Source organism: Hippocampus bargibanti, linkage group LG17 (assembly GCF_051943395.1).
Source record: "Hippocampus bargibanti isolate YZ-2025 linkage group LG17, ASM5194339v1, whole genome shotgun sequence".
Classification (NCBI taxonomy): Eukaryota; Metazoa; Chordata; class Actinopteri; order Syngnathiformes; family Syngnathidae; genus Hippocampus; species Hippocampus bargibanti.
In genome coordinates this window covers 10,642,166-10,660,029 of record NC_142750.1, presented here as the reverse complement: position 1 = coordinate 10,660,029, position 17,864 = coordinate 10,642,166, and the positions used below count along the sequence as shown (strand labels likewise).

The 17,864-nt window shown below is 41.7% G+C and overlaps 1 protein-coding gene across 7 annotated transcripts in view; it reads right to left on the bottom strand.

The window, feature by feature from the left end:
- Nucleotides 1–17,864, bottom strand: part of LOC148885693 (RNA binding protein fox-1 homolog 3-like) — a 326,703-nt gene that overhangs the window by 98,215 nt on the left and 210,624 nt on the right. The window contains exon 1 of one of the 7 annotated variants that reach the window (XM_089018731.1): nucleotides 1,963–2,291. The exons of the other annotated variants lie outside the window; for them this stretch is intronic. Within the exon in view, the coding sequence (XP_088874857.1) occupies nucleotides 1,963–2,088 (126 nt within the window). The 5' untranslated portion in view covers nucleotides 2,089–2,291. Of the gene's footprint in view, nucleotides 1–1,962; nucleotides 2,292–17,864 lie in introns of those variants that run through there. 7 annotated transcript variants of the gene reach the window in all.

The following is a 17,864-nucleotide window of genomic DNA, read 5'->3' as shown; positions in this document are numbered from 1 at the left end:
CAAACAAAATAAGAAAATAGAATGTTTTGCAACCCTTGAAGTTTTGATGGCAAATTCCAAACTGCAAGTGGGTGGAAGGAAGAAGGAAATAATTTGAATCCACACGTCTACATGGAAATGCATCTCACCACTTTTGGAAACTTCAAGTTGAAAGGGTGAAATAGTAGGGATATAACTCTAAAATATAATTTATGTTTAGTTGTAAACAACTCACCAAAAAAATTGACGGGAAACAAGGCTTGAAATCCAACTTCAACAGATAGGATGGTGGAAAAAAATATATGTCATCCCCCTACCCACTCTCAAGGAGTTGCACACTGCAAGAATCAAGAAAAGAGCAAGGAAAATCCTACTGGACCCTCCGCACCCTGCCCACCACCTTTTCCAGCTACTCCCCCCTTGACCAACAAATTGGTGCTGTTGTTAAATCCAGCTTCTTTCATCTTTGGCAGTTGGCTAAAATGAAACTTCTCTTTTCTTATGAGCACCTTGAAGCAGTAATTCATGCCTTTGACATATCTCGGCTAAACTACTATAATGCACTATACTTTGGAGGTAGCCAATCCTCCATGAAGCGTCCCGAGCTGGTCCAGAATGTTGATGCTCGCCTCTTGATTGGTACTTGTAAGAGATTCCTACTCTGGCATCCCTTCACTGGCTCCCTATACATTTTAGTTCTTTTCAAGATCTTATTATTTGTCGTCAAATCTTTAAATGGCCTCTTCGAGCTCATCCACCCCTACACACCTTCCTGACGCCTCAGGTCTGCTGACCAGACATTATTAAATGTACCAAAAACCAAACGGAGGCTCAGAGGGGATCAAGCCTTGTCCGTTGCTGTTCCCACTCTCTGGAATGACCTGCCACTGAACATTTGGCAAGCCCCCTTGCTGCCCATCTTTAAAACCCGTCTCAACACTCACTTTGGCATTTGACTCAGGATGCTTCCAACTTGATCTTGGTTTTACTCCCTGGTGCTTTCTACAATCTTTGTGACTGCTTTATTTCCTGTACATGAGAGCTTAAGTGGTTTGTTACAGCCTGAGCTGTTGTTAAAGTGCTATAAAAATAAATATGTATTGTAATGTTTTGGACATTAAGAAATTTGATGAGATTAAATTAAATTAGCCTAAATTAGTGTCCTACATACTTCTTTGCCCTGTTTTTTATGATGACACTAGTACAGCATTTTCTCCTGGAGACAAATTCCTTATGTGTTCTCCATACTTGTCCAATAAAGATGATTTTGTTTTTGAATATTACAAATGACGAAGCAGCACCGCACATAGACTGTAAACTAGCTAATCAAAATCTTTGTTCTGCCATTCTTTGGAAACTCCAGGTGATGTAAACACAACTGCCAACTAAACGATCCAAAGGCAAATTAAGTGTGAAAGGTTTGAAGGAGGAGGGTAATTCCAGCAGCACACACCTTTGCAATTGCCACAAACTGCTTTTGGAAATCTCCTCCGGTCAGAAACTAAAAGATCTAGAAGAAACTCAGACCCAAAGAAGGGTAAATGACGTATTATGTTGATGATTTTGTTCCTGCCTGTTTATCAAGTCCAAACTTATGAATCAAAGAATTTGGGAAAAGCTGTTTAATTTGACCGCTGCGCCACCGAAGGGATCGGGCATGAGCCCAGAGAGTTTTATCACCGCTGCGGCGCCCACTTGTAATTTACCACGAGTGACGGAACACCGGGTCGTAAATCCCTTTGGAGGAGGCGGGTCGATCCAGGTAACACCGCCGCTTAGAAGAGAAGAAATAAAAAATCGCGACCTGATTCAATGGAAGTTAGGGGGAAAGTCTTCCAGCCCAATATGGCTTTGGTGAGCGTCGCTGTCCAACAACCTGGGTGACGGATCATTGACTCAATGAGGAGTACGAGACGGGACAAAACAAGAACTCCACTGGGCTGGAAAGGCAAAGCTTTACGGGAATCAGGGATAGAGTCTTACCTCCGGCATGTAGAGGAAGGTGGGAGGACACTGGAGCGAGTGCGGTAGCATCCCGGAGCCGGAGAGTAGTAGACAGCCCGAGTTGGCCATGGAGCTCAGCGTGGGGTAACGGGATGCTCTGCGCATTTACGCGGGAGATCCTTCCTTCCACTCGCTGTCCTCAGCTCACTCTCGCTTGTCGCCTTTTGTTTTTTTTCCCACTCTTTTCCTCCTCGCTTGGCTTTTGGTGAGTTTAGCGGAGCAGGGCAACGGTATGCGCTCACGTTCCCTTTCTCACTCGCTTTTTCCACCGGCTCTCTCGATAGCTGGCTCGCTCTCTCGCTCAATTTTGCGCCGCTGCTCTATTTACTTTGAGCCGGAGGGGTGGGGGGTAAAAAAAAAGGCAACAAAAGCATCCAGACACAGAAGGGGAGGTCCCGGTTGAGGAGGAGGGGTTGCCGTGCCGACAAGGGGTTGGCTCATTTATGTGTGTGTGTGTGGAGGTGAGGGCGAGGGGGGTCTTACTGATGAAGTCCCCGGTGGATTCCGACATCAAGAGGTCCGAGATTGGGAACGACATTAGAACAGCTGATCCGAGGCACCGGCAGCTCGTGGGACACCGCACGGTGTTTTTTAATTGCACCCCCCTTCCTGCCTGCAACCCCCTCCGTCGTCCCCTTCCCAAAAACACATGCGCCTCTCAGCGGATGCTATAAGCACTCAAGGACACACTGCTGTTTACAACACGCGTGGCAAAATGGAAGCGTTAAGCTCTAGCTGCCTTTCACAAACGGCGCGTCAAAAAGTTTCATTGAAAGAATATGGACGAGCGTTTCTCAGACTTCCCCCTTGAGTCCATTAACGGAATTATTTTTTACGAGTGATGGAATTTTAAGTGGGCTGATTTTAGAAAAGCATTTTATTGAGTCAAACGTCAAATTAATTCCTTGTCATAAAATGGATTGAATTTTCCCTCGTCAAATTGAATTTTTTTAATCGATACTGAAGCAGTCGTGTCATGCATTTGTTTATTGAAATTGTTTAAAATTTACTCTACAACCTACAACAACATAGAATTTATTCCTTAGATGATAACTAACTGTTCCAAGACCCTTTGTCAGAAAATTTATTTTAAAATATGATATATAAGTGTTAATATTCCAAATTACTTTGTTGTAAAATACTCAATTTTTTAATTGCTTTTTTTTCTCTTAATTAATTTGGCTGTACGTCTGTGTGATGGGACATGTGTGACACGTCTGTGTAATTTGGCTATAATAATATATCTATATCTATCTATTTCTATATCTACACAGTAATACCTCAGCTTACGAACGTAATTGGTTCCCAGAAAGTGTGTGTCAGGCAAAAAGTTTGTTTGCCAAACATTTATTTCCCATAAGAAACCATTAAAAATGAGTATACTCCATTCCCAGGTCCCCATAAAACAATTTTCTACTAAATAAGCCTTAAAACTATACAAAATAGACTTTATTTTATGGATAATAGATGTGGTATTGCATTTTAATTAAATAAATAAACTGTAATGCAAAATAAAGTCGTTTTATTTACCTTTGTGATGGTCGTGATGTATAGGTGCCTTTTGATGATATCCGAGTGAAGTTGCCGTGCTTTCTCTCGTGATAATACCCTCACTCACATGGTCCCCTGCTGGCTGCTTTTCGTTAATCCAAATCAACAGAAATTTTTGAATGTCTTCTATTACCTGAGACCGTTGCTTTGACATCACAGAAACACCCTTGTCCACACATAGCAATGGTCGATTTAGCATACTGGTACGTAATAGCAAACCACGTCTGCATTCAAAGGGAGTGTGGAAAACTAGTCCGCCAGCAACTGTGGCACTGTGTGGTTTGGTTCGTCCGCCGAAAACTAGTTCGTATGGCAAGATTATATTCTCGCAAATTTAATGTTCGTAAGGCGAAAAGTTCGTGAGTTAAAGCGTTCGTAAGCCAAGGTATCAATGTATCTATGTCTCTATCTATATGTATAATGTATATCTGTCTATATCTATGTCTGTCTATGTCTATATCTATAGAAAATGTGATTTAATATATATATATATATATATATATATATATATATTAATATATATATATATATATATATATATATATATATATATATAAAATGTTTCCTCAAAATTCTAACCATGGATTTTCTCTTTGTTTTTTCTTCCTAAAGCCTGGCCTTAATTAAAAAAAACGGCAACAAATTCAAACTTTAGCCTTGGGAAATTAGCATTTTTTTGTGTCAATCATCTTTTTTCTTACAATATATTCCGTTTGAATTTCAACAATGATTCCAGGGGTGGTGAGCATGTGCATTCAAGCACCCCCCGCGATGGTGGATGCGCTTCTCGTTAATGACAGTTGATTTAATAAATGTGTTAATCGCTGTTGATTTCTTATTTTTTAATTGGACACACGCCAACATTCAGGCCACACATACAGCAGCGGGAATCCACCGCAGAGAGAAAATAGGGGGGAAAAAAAATCAGCTTGAGCTCGCGCTGAGCGAGCGTCGTGCACGCGCCATCGCCAAAGAACCCGCCGGCAGCTTTCTCTTGAGCTTGTCTCTTTCCTCATCCATTCCGTTTGATAGCGCCTTTAAAGGCGGAGGGCGCGCAGACAAAGAGAATGCACAAAGAGACGTGCTTACATCACACTATTATAACCTCCAACGTTGCAAGGCTGCGACAAGTTGGACTCCATTACATCCACAGTTGGCTTGATCTGGACTTTTGACCATGGCGTCCACAAAGTGCTGGGCGGAATGAGCAGGAATAGGGCCAAATAAATGATAGAATTCAAACTATTTAAAAGTGCTGTCAATGATTCAAAGTGGGCCAGAATTACATTGACAAAGTCAAAGATGAAGCAAAATAAAATAACATGAACAAACGGTCATTGTACCTGTGGAATACTATCAGTGAAATTGCTTCAGTTCTTCATCATTGTTTATCCACGGGCAAATTAGACCTCATTCTTGCCGTTTTCCACACTCAAAAACTTCTGTTGATTCTGGTGAACATATTTGCGCTAAAAAGGAGTCGTATAAAAATTAAGCCTCATAAGCTATTTTTTTAATTGAAATTTTTGAGAACAATTAGGAAAGGAAAACATGGTCGTATTGAGCATCATCTGATCCAGACATCAAAACAAAACATGGATCACATAACCATCTCATGAAAACGTTTTACATTTATTTTCAATTCTGCTGGTGCAATGTCCTGTTTACTGTGCGATATACAAAAGAAAAGTTAAATAAATAATGAAAAAATAAGAGAGAAAAAAATAATAATACAAAAAAAATTAACAATTTTGATCATAAGCTATTTTTCATTGAGGAATTTGAAAGTTGGGCGAAAAGTGTATCATGAGGGAAATTATTCAGACGCCTTACAACAACAAAAAAATGGTAGCTATTTTGGTCATGAAAAGCTGCTGCCCAAAAATCACAAGAATCCACCCCCAATTCTAAAATCAAAATTCCATGTTTAACATTTTTATGTAATGCACAGGATATAACCATATTCAAAACAATCTAAAGGCTGAAGCCAGTGGTTCTTAAGACCCACATGGTTTCAAAAGAAAGTCGAAAATATGAGATGTTGCCATCATTTATCTGGAGCACAAACCACTAATTTAAATAAAATACAATACAATACTTTGATTGATTTATATAGTGCTTAACAACAGCTGAAGCTGTAGCAAATCGCTTAACAATTGGACAGCTAACATATATGGGATATAAAGCAGTCACAAAGATAGAAGAAAGCACCAGGGAGTGAAACCAAGATCAAGTCGGAATCATGGTGAGTCGAATGCCAAAGAGTAAAAGTGAGTTTTAAGGCGGGTTTTAAAGATGAGCAGCGAGGGGGCTTGCCGAATGTTCAGTGGCAGGTCATTCCAGATAATGTCTGGTCAGCAGACCTGAGGCTGGAGGCTTTTAAGGCTGACCCATTTGAAATTTGGAGTTTCTCGTTTGTTTTACGGTTAATGGGACGGTGAAAGAAAAAATTCTAGCGAGCAAGTGGCCCTATAACCACAGCGACACCTTTTGTGAGCAATAAACACGAGATCGATACATTGTAAAATGTGGCGTGGGAGTCCATACTCATTGGGCCTCCAAGGAGCTCTACGCTCTATGCAAAAGAAAACAACAGCAATAATGATTTGGTGAAGCAGCATGTGGTTCATTAAACCAGGCTGCTATGGTAGTTTATTTATCAGTCCAGTGCTACCTTGATAGATAACATTGAAACATACTCACACACAAAGAATGAAAACGCTCGCAAGGAGCGATAGCTCTCGACTCTTACTCCGCAGGCTGCACCCTTGAAAGCAAACATGCCCAAACGCCAGCCCGGGGGCCAAATGCAGCCCGGGGTCAATTTTCATCTGGCCTGCAGCCTCCTGCATAAAATCAATAACGTCTGGCCCACATGTAGAATGAATACATTGGGCAGTAGCACTGTTATCTGCGTGTGCTATGTGCTGCCCTCTAGAGGCTCAATTAGGAACAGCAAATTACTACGTGAGTAATTGACAACATTTTCTGAAATGGCGATTTGTGTTTTTTAATGTTCTACAAAGGTGACAACCAACCAAAAGCATAAATACTTGAGTTCAATAGTTACAAAAAAGTTTGTGAAAAAAAGATAAGTGAATATTCAATTTCAATTTTCAACGTCAATTTAATGTTGATGTGCATGTTTCAAGTGAACCAAAACGTGCTGAACTCATTCACTGCAATTCCCGAATGTATACGGTAATTGAAAATATGACGTGGAGCGCCATTCCTGAATTACTTTGGATTTATGTTTTTCTTGCATGGGGGTGCCGATAAAACGCTGGTCAAACATCTGGCAATGTTTTTTTCCCTTCCACAAAAGAGGGCAGCAATTGCCTTTTGTCCATGTGAGTACTTTGTTACAGCTTCAGCTGTTGTTAAAGCACTATATAAATCAATACATATGCATTGTATGGTATTTTGTACAGCCACCCCAATGTCAAGCTCAGATAAGTCCAGACCTATATAACTTAAGAATTAAGTCTTTTTTTCCTGAGAAAAGAAGAGAGAGTCTAAGGTTTCTAACGCTGTATTGAATGTTTATGTAGTCTTAAAACTCAATCTTCTATGGGTCCTGGAATTGGAGTGAAAATGACTAAAACCCTGGCACTGGAGTGAGCACATTTTTGCACATCGTCTGGCAGTGAATGAGTTAAGATAGCTGAGATTAAACTATAAGAGCAAATGTGAAACACAGAATGGCTTGCTGAAATTTATTGAAATGAATTGTTGTTAGATGTAAAGAACGTCCACCATGGTTGTTCCCTCCACTACATTTTTAACACACCAAAACTGGCCCCCTTTGCAAAACGTTTGGACACCTCTACCTTCAAGGCACACATCCAGCATGGAAATAACGTCAAACACTAATTAATGCTGATGAAACGAGCGTCTGTCTTTCCATTCTCTCATTTGTGTTGACCGCAGATGTTGTGAAGACCTTACGTACTACATTATTTGCATAGTGACATTAAATTTCGACTACATAAGCAAATGGGAGTCACGTTTGAGGTCAGATGGGCCGTCACAACACGGACGGTTGTCTCTCTCCTCCGGCAGCCATCTTCCCACCCCTTATTAGCACCGCCTTTCCTGTGTCGCCACCACCGCCGCCATTTTTCCTTTCCCACTCTTCTGCGTCTCATCGGCGCAGTTAATAATTCAAATGAGCACAGCGAGAACGCTCCCTTCAAAGAGGGCTAACGGTGTGTTCTTCACGATGTTTTTTTTTTCTCTTTTTGTCATGTGAAATCAAAGCCCACATACACGCACGCACACACGCACACGCACACACACACACACACACACGGTGGCGCGTGTCCAATTAAAAATAAGCAATCAACGACTGGCACAAGTCCTGGCGGTGATCGCCATGGAAACATGGGCATGACTTGCGTACAACTCGAACGTTGTCGAATGTGTGGCGACGGCATGAGCCGAAACGCCTGTGTCGCCAATTATTAATTGGGTTTGTCGGCATAACAAATCCTCATCTTTCTTATTTCCGCTGGTTTCCATGGCGACCTGGCAATAAACATCATAGCGTTGCTTTGCTGTACTTGGTGTTTTCCCAATCACTGCGCCAGTGTGACAAGCATGTCAACGATAATCCAAACCATTCCAACAATTGGCGGCATATTCTTGTGTCACGTTCGCAATGCCATTAAGCATCGTTAGTCAGGACTCTTCATGAAAAAAAATAAAAGTAAAAATTAGCGATAGAACATACGCACAATATTTATGTCCTACTTGGTCCTGCAACCTTGAGTTCCAAGTCTGAACACCTGCGTTGCGCTCAAAAAACACAAAATCCATGGCGTGATATTTATTTTTTAATAAAGATGAGATTGTTTGAATGAGCCCGGCGCACATTCAATTGGGTTTAAAAAAATAACTAAGCATGGCTGGGCAGAATAAGGCCAAAAAAAAGCACTTGAGCCGTTTTATTTTTTTTGAAGTTAGTAGTTAATGTTGCTTGATTTTCTTCCCTCTTATTGACTTGTCTGTATATTCTTGCAAGATGCAATAAGATCAGATATTTACGGACCACATAATTAGACATGCGGGATAATGAGATCCGTAACACTTGCTGCCTTTACAACAACAATATTATTGCTGCTGTCTTTTTATGTGTCATACCAACAACCACTTTTCTAATATTTGGAACCACAGACCAAAGTGCCTGGTTAAAAAAAAAAAAACAGTTTGACAGCTCATTTAATCAGAATGTTTACAAAAATATATATATTGATTTTTGGTGACTACTGCTGGATGGTACGCATCTGAATAGAACTTGCAGCTCTGCTTACCTTTTAGTTTGGACAAAATCGACTACAGTCTAGTCATGGTTTGAAAATGGCTCAGGATCTTAATCCATCATCCTATCAGCCAAAGCAAACTGCACCAAATTGAGAACCAGGCACAACACGCACGCACACACACAAGCGCAAGCCCCCATTTCAGAATTAGTCAGCTAATGGGTTGACAGGGTCTCCAGACAGACGATTTGTATATAACATCAAAAGTCAATTATGCTGAATACGTCACCTTGAAAGACGTTTTCTCAATATGTTGATATTTCGACGGTAATTTGTCGGCGGACTTCGGAGGAAACGGGGGTTTGATTTCTTGAAGCTTGACAAAGTAGAAGAAGAATGAGAGGAAGAAGAGTAAGTTGTATGAAAAGAGACATCAAAAGAAGAGCAAAGTCGAAAACAAGAAGAAAAAGATGCCAAGTGAGCGGAGGGGCGCCGTTCAAGCCCCTCCCCCACTCAACTCCCCATCTAACAGGCTTGCTCATTATCTGGCATTTCGGCAGTGCCAAGCAGGGGCATGAGAGATACCCAAGGGTAGTGTCTTGGGGGTTGTGGGTGCATGGGGGGGGTTCTACGTTTGAAAAGGGGAGGTTACATTCTCTTTAAAGGTTCACTGATGAGATGTCATTGCAGCCAGCTAATTAAAGCTTGTGTCGTATATCTTCGAGATAACGAAGCTACAAATGCAGGGGGTAGGGGACAGGTGGTGATGTGCCGGGGGGATGGGGCTTTTTACATGTAGCTTTACGCTTTGCAGAATGGAGGCTCGTGACCCTGAGAAGGATGTGAGGCACCGGGAATGTTAGTCTGAAGGGATGATAATTCAAGCTCTCCATGATTTCTTCACTTTGAGCTAACGGAGGGATTATGGCGGCCGTGCCATGGGGCCTGGGGGGGCATTATATGGAAGGTAAGGGCATTATGATCTTGAAAGCACAACGGAAGGCAAATTATAGACATATTCAGATCCTTAATGGTACAATACCTACCCAGAAACACAATCAGTGATGTCATTTAACATAATAAAAAGGCCCCAATTCCAGAAGACGCGAAATACATGCTACGCAGTGTTTTTATGCTAACAGATTGTGTGTGATGTTGTTCATTGCAGTGTTGGGTATGATACACTAAGATCGGCAATATCTACTAAGATCTCACATCGCGGCTGCTAACTTGCATATTGACTCACATGTTTAGCCGAGTCGAAGTGTTGGACCTGCCATTTTGTCTGCGTTGGGTCGGCAGAGTTTAGCCTCGCTGGTTTGAGTCCGATGAGCAAATTCAGTGACAAAATCAGAATTCCTTTTACATTTATACCTTCTACAATGTAGAAAAAATGAACAGGCTAGCAAGTTAGCGCATTTGGCAGCTGCAATCTAGGCCACCGCAAACAAACCTTTGGTAAATCAGGCCATCAGTGTCCAAAGCCCAATTAGCCAAATTCCACAAATCCAAAACAAGAACACTCACAATGAACGGCTACAGGCTACAATTCACCCAATCGAAATTTGCTAGGACGTTGTCACGCTTGTCTGCAGTTTGGCATCGGGATGGTTAGCCTACGTGTTCCCGATTCCCATTACCGTTTTTTTTTTAATTTCAGTTTTCATGTTTCCGCTTCACTCCATAGTTCTCCATCTTTTCACGTCCTGTCGCTAATGCTTTTCATTTCCCTTAATTTTTCTCTTTCATTTGTTACTTTCCTTTTTAAAATTAAGACAATGAGATAATCCGTCCATTCTGTTACTGCTTTGGATTTAGGTTGCACCTGCCACAAGCGTCATAATTTAAAAAAATGAAATATGGGCATTCATTTGCTCATTGAGCATTGCGTGTACTCGACATTATGATGAGGGGGCCCCGGAGCTTCTGAAGTTGACACCTTGAACAATGTGTACACAAAAGGGCGACGGCGCAGCACGAGGCGCATTCATCTGCTCTGGCCAACAGGAGGCGGCGAGCTCAGTCATCGTCCGCCCCATTTATTCAAAACGTTGATTAAATAGACAGTGCGGGAGGAAGTGCAAGCGAGAGTTGGGATACATTTCTCAATTGGGCGGTGTTCGCCCGACCCGAGCTAACCACCCCTCCTCCTCTACTGCCCCTCCTCTCTCTCGCCACTATGTGTTGGTATCTCTCACCCCATCGCTAATGTCTTTGGAAACAGAGCGTGGCTTTTATGTAGCGTCATTTATCCTCATATGCTTGGTCCCGCCCCCGTCCGGCAATGGTGGCGGCTTTTATGGCCGACTAACGCGTCCACTGCTAGGATCAGCATCTCGACCACGGTTATCGCTCAACACGCCGCGCCGCCAACGCTTTCAAAAGCTTCAATCTAGGCTGACACTCGTATATCAATGTGCAGCTGAGCAGAGCTCATGCTGCTAGCGTTAGCCTATGGATGCTCGTTCAATACGATTAGCATTAGCAAAGGAACTTTTGAAGGAATTGTAATTATGACCTGCATTAGGCGTTTGGTGCAAAAATTCTTGTTAAATCGTATTTTTACCGGAGTAAAACTGCCTTGGCTTGTTATTTTTATAACAAGCCAAATTCTAGGCATCTATCCATCCATCTGTAGCTCGACTTAGAAGACTTTGGCCACAACAAAAGCAGAAACGCACCAGACTAACAATGCTAACCATCTGGACAGCATGAGATAACACCAATCCAGCCCCTCCTATTACCACGGTCAAACTGCATGACAAAATTATGAGCCAACTTAGTTTAGAGAGTAAATGTCCATTGAGGTCTGAAATTTGCTGCATGGGACATTTTTTGTTTCATTTTTAAATGGGAAAATACCTTGTAAACAAATGAGAAATTGACCAGCATCCATCAACAGATTGTCAGAAAATGTTAATATTCTGCTCTTAATATGAAACCACTGCTGGTTCATCTGACCAAATGTCACCAACATGCTTCCACATGAGACAGAGTTACTTTCTTCCAGCCCACGGCAGTTTCTTAAACACAAATACGTCATATCATAAGCATCAAGACAAACAGATGGAGGTGGAGCCGGAATATTCTGGACCCCTGATAGAGATGTTCTCGAAAGCTCCATTAAGACAACCAGGTGAGATGTCATGTCATCAAATGACTACAAGCTGCTCCAATGTCACATGGGGCTGAAACATTTTCACTCTAAGTGGAGCTAACAGTATGTTTCAGAACGCTCCATCAACATATTCAGTTGAGGACATCATCAAACTTGAAATCCAGCCAGCCGTCGCTGCTTACGTGAGCCTAAAATGCTTCCACTTCGGGAGAAGTCATAACGTTCGAACACCTGTCAGAATGTTCCGGTCAACGATCACATGTCATGCTCGGCATTTTCAGCCAAATTGCCCCACATTTCAAATCTATTGGCAGCAATCAGCCTTCCATTTCAGACCCGTGTGCATTTTAGAATTGGGTGACATTCCGCGACAAAAGAAAAAGAAAAACGTAATCACAATGGCTGCAGCAGATGCTGGCAGCAAAGTTTGCCGCCTGTTATGGCGGTCGCTGACATAAAATATATTCCATTTGGAAGCAGATTGGTCCTGGTCAGTAATGTTCCCTCGCAGCGACCTCCACGTTGTACCATTACTCCAGAGAGCGATCGGCGCAAGGCAAGGAAGCTACCGTCTCGTACCCACATGGCAGCGCCGTCCCGAGAGGGGTCACGAGTTCAAGCCACGGACTTGAGGTGAGAAATGGAATGCCGATTACGGGTGATCAAGGCCGGCAGGTGTCAACCGATGAGTGAGCGAACAACAAGCGTCTTGGGAGTCAGCCCGAGGGTGGATGAGAACGTGAGAAGATAGTCTCCGGAGAAAAACGCTTAGCGGCAAACCAGACAAATAAGCGCTTGTTCAGATGGTTTGCTCATAGGGGAGTGCAAATGGTAATATTAAGAGCGTGGTGGATACAGGAATGGATTGACCCAAAATTCTAAGGAAATACTCATTCTAAATTATCAAATTTCAAGTAGTTTTTAACTCACATTTTACATTACAGGTGTCATAATCAAGGTCTGGGGGGCAGATTTGGCCCGCCACATCATGTTATTCAGCCTGCGAAAGCTAAACCAAGCATGTCAAGTGCCATGGTGCTCGCTAAAGTCCGAACCCAAATTTAGAATAACATTCATTATGTTTTATTTCAAATTTGAAAACTGTTACTCATTAATTTCTCGTACGCTCTATATGCAAGATGTGGAGGGGATGAAATATTCCAATGAATTCCCCAAATTATTAACGGCCCTCGAGAGGAAACCGTAACTACAATGCTGTCAGCAGCAAAAAAATGACTTTGACACGCTTATTTTACATCTTAAGTTGCTTTGATTTGTAATGAAAAACTCAAGCCATATTGTTGATTTGCAACCATATTTTAGAAATTGCAAATTTCTCCATTGTGGGACTATTAAAGGTTTTTTGATTCTGATTCTGATTGTTAATTTTTCCTGGCTTTTGATACAGTAAAGTCTCGTTATATCGATATTCAAGGGAGTCCGAAAAAATATCGATATAACCGGGACTATCGATATATCCGACCCTGTTTGCATGTAATTTTCTCCGTGCGTGCATAGAAATAGTATCGATATAACCGGGACTATCGATATATCCGATATCGATATAACGAGACTTTACTGTATTTGTTAAATTGCTAAATGTTTCATTGCTACAGGGAAGTAGAGACCATGCAGATCGACAGTTTTGCTGATTCTCTCATGTAAAGCAATTTTATTGAATATTAGATTAGGGGAGGAAAAATATACCCCGAGTTATTTCATGCATTATAATGGCAATGCAAATAATTAGAAAATTCTGCTCAATTTTTTAAAATTAAATACCGATTACTAGTACTGGTACTTGCAGTAGTGGTGATGGTTCTTAATAATACCATCAATAATTAATAATGCCAATTTGGCTATCAATCATCTGAAGAGCCCACTCGCACTGTTTTGTTCTTCTGCTTCTCCTCAACGTAAAGTTTGTTTGGCCGCCGGCGCAAGCTGGTGTTAGCTAAGATACGACCTTAACGCTTGTACATAGCCTCACTACCCCCCCTGCATCATAAAACAGGCACCACTTTCGATTCTGCCATCAAAACGTAGCCGCCGGGGGCCACCGGCGCTCCGATACACCGCTACACATTTTCCACGGACATCTGCCCCCAGAATGACAACAACAGCGGTGGCCGTGGCGGCTTTGAGCGATTCCGCCCCAAAGGTGGCGGAAGAAATGTGAGTGTAATATCACAGAGCGAGAGTCATGAATGGAAAATGATGCGGTCAATATTTTAGAGGACGTCTGCTTTTAACGCCGGCGTGCGCTTAAGGATGGTGGTGGAGTGGCTTAGCCGATGTTGCACAAGTTCCGCAAAGACACACGTGGCAATATGTAACAGCGAAGAATTACGTCACGCTTCAGTTATTTAGTGTTACATAATTGTACACTATGGTAACAACGCTTACCGTAACAGACATCATACTTTTACACGTGTAAGAGTAACCAATGTGCAAATCATGTTACACGACGCAGGTTACTTGATGGTAATGAAACCTGTGCTGTGTTACACAATGTTCGGGTATTATGTCTCCATATATGTTGGTATATGATCTTAAGTACAATTACAGTAAGATAGCGTTAGCCTGTTAGGGTATTTTACAAAGTACCTAGTATGTATTAGAGTCTCGGTAAGTAAGGTCACAGTAAGAAATGCAGGAGTGTGTTGTGTTACATTAAGTGTTACATGACAAGTGAGGTTAGAGTCTGCAATTAAGTTCCCGCTAGACACACGGCAGCGGCGGCATGGTGGAAAATAAGCACGGCTGAGTGCCGTCGGCGGTCATCCGTCATGCTAACGTTGTTGTGTCACTTCCTGTGACGTTCCGCCGCTGCCTTAATTCATATGGTATGGCCTGTAAACGTGGTGTGAAGGCTCATCTGTTGACTTCCTCATTAAAGCCGAAACCCCGGCGAGCACAGTCACCTTTCATGAAGACAGGTGAGGCGAGGGAGGATTGGGGCTGGATGGTAACGGGGCGGGGAGGGTGAGGAAGGGGTTTATTCACCCGAAGCCAGCACCTTCGTCTACTTGACACTGGCCCATTACCGCCTCCTTAATTTGTTGCGGCAGCGTGACAAGTCGCAGTCAAAGAAGCGCTTACGAGAAAGAGTGAACAAAAGCATTGCATTATGGGGGAGGGAGGGAGGCTATATAGCTACATTTGATCACTGGTGGGGAACATCTGGAGGCAGGTTTCTGTTTTTCCTTCAAGTAATTGATGGCCATTGGATAAGCGGGTATCAGTTAAAAATATAATGAAAACAATTACATTTATTAAAATGTGGTTGGTTAGGATCTATACCATAATTTTGTGTTTATGTTTGTTAAAGTACTATGGTATATGTAACAGCGGATATGTAACAGTATATTTGTGTTACATCACAGTAAAAGATGTGTCCGGTGACAAAAACGTACATTATCATCACTTACAAAACAACCTCACAAAATCTATTTAACAGTACATTTTAGTACACCATGGTCAGGTACGTACTGTACGATTTTGTTGTGCTGTAGAAAGTAATATTAAGCAAAATACAGTTTTTTTCAATCATAATAAAGAATGATCATGGCTGAATACAATATAAGGATTGAAGCCAAAGTAAAATATAAGAGTGTCATGTATATCATGGTATGCTGTTCATGGTATAACGTTTTCTCACAAAGGCTAGGAGGCAGTATGTTGTGGTACCCTAATAAAAAAAAAAACATAATAACTTGCATGTGACAGTAGGGTGACAGACAGTAACAATCACATAGAGGTACATTTCCACCATGATGTATTGGTATATCTATGTAACGACCTTAGACAGGAAACATCACAATTGATATACTGTATGTGACGCTATGTAGATTCCCAAAGTAACAATAGTATATTCCATTAAATACGGAGATAATATGTTGTGTAACCGTTACTATGTTACCATTCCAGTATGTTACAAAAATGGGCATTTCGGCCAATTATTGAAGACCATGAGCAGTGAACATAATAAATTAATTGGTGCAACACGGTAGCATGTGTTCGTTCATTGTCCATATATTATGTAATATATTGTGTTACCGAATAGAAGTAACGCTACACTGAGTCAGGTCAAAGTAATTAAATTCTCGGATTATTCACCCAGAGTCAGCCGGCACCGGCATCGAATTGACATCAGCCCATTACCGCCTCCTTAATTTGTTACGGCACCATGATAAGTTGCTATCAAAAGAGCGGACAAAAGCTGCATTGCATTATGGAGCAAGCGAGGATAGATCAGCAGCACGGATCATCCAGAGGTGGACTACTGCACTTGTTTTTCCCCTTCCGTTGTGATTGACAGCCAGTGAAGGAAGCGCGCTATCGGAGAGGCTGTCCACCCATCTGTCCGTCCTATCATGAGTGACCGGAGGGCATTTCCTACAAATTTGACACCCGCATCCACGAAGAGCAGTGAATGATTTGACGTGATTGCGGCGAACAAAAAAAGGTTCGAGCCGCTCTGACCCCATGTCACTCCCGAGCCAATATGCCCAGAACGAAGAGGCCTTCGAGAATATAGTCATGTCTGTCATGCTTTTGCTCCAATTTGGGACCCGAAGGGTCGCCGAGCTCACCAAAACAATACCAATCATTTTCCCCACACTTTGGATTTGACTTTATCACCGATTTCTGAAAAGAAGCTGAAATGTGTGTTTGAGACCAAGTTCTTGATATCAAAAGTACTGCCACCAACACCACAAATAAACCGAATGCAGTTTGAACATGTTATTGCAAAAAATACATTTGTAATGTGCATAGTAGGCAGAAAAACACATGGCAAGGTGTAACCTGAGGTTAGCTTGTAACATTCCATTGTTTTTTTTTTTTGTTTTTTTTTTTTTTAAAGAAAAACGACATCATATAGTTCATAGTATGCTGCTTTGCGTGATAGGTATCATATTTCATTGTTCCGTTATGGTAAGGTCACCAACCGTCAGCGATGTAACAGAATTTTGGCTCACGATCTTATGTTACCGCTGCATTCACGACGTGACATAATGCTATAAAAACTCATATCATGTCCCTGTCATGATAATGTATCGAATTATCAGGAATGTATTAAAATAATTCATTAACACCCATTTCATAAAACGGTTGTGAGACCAGCACTGGAGACAGTGCCACTGAAGAAAAGACAGGAAGCAGAGCTGGAGGTAGCAGAGCTGAAGATGTTGAGGTTTTCTTTGGGAGTGACCAGGTTGGATAGGATCAGGAATAACTACATTAGAGGGACAACTCATATTTGAGGCTTTGGAGAGAAAGTCAGAGAGGCCTGACTGTGATGGTTTGGACATTTCCAGAGGAGAAAGAGCGACTATATCGGGAGAAGGATGCTGAATCTTGAACTGCCAGGCAGGAGACCGAGAGGAAGAACGAAGAAGAGGTTTATGGATGTTGTCAAAGAGGACATGAAGGTAGCTGGTGTGAGAGAAGAGGATGCACAAAACCGGGTTAAATGGAGGACACTGATTCACTGAAGGGAAAAGCCGAAAGGAAAAGAAGAAGAACACCCATTTCAATTAGGGTTAGGGTCACCCACAGTCAATGTAACGGGATTTTAGCTAACCGTGTTGTGTTAGGGCTTCATTTATTACATTATTTAATGTTACAAAAACTGACCTGAATGCCTTTCATAATACTTTGGTGAATAAAGAAGAATTTATGAAAATAGTTCATTTCGAGAGAGTGACTGTATTATATAACAGTGTTTTGTGTATCAGCATGCGTTTGTAATGTTAAAGGAACATTGTGCTAGCATATGATATGTGAGAATGCACTGGTACATTACAGCAAACTCAAACTCTACTCAAAAACACCAGAATTAAATCATCAGCTGCTGGAAATCTCTGTGGAAAACATTTTACATTATCTATAAAGTAAATATGTTACATTATGTATTTGCTCATCATTATGTATCAGTTTCATATGTG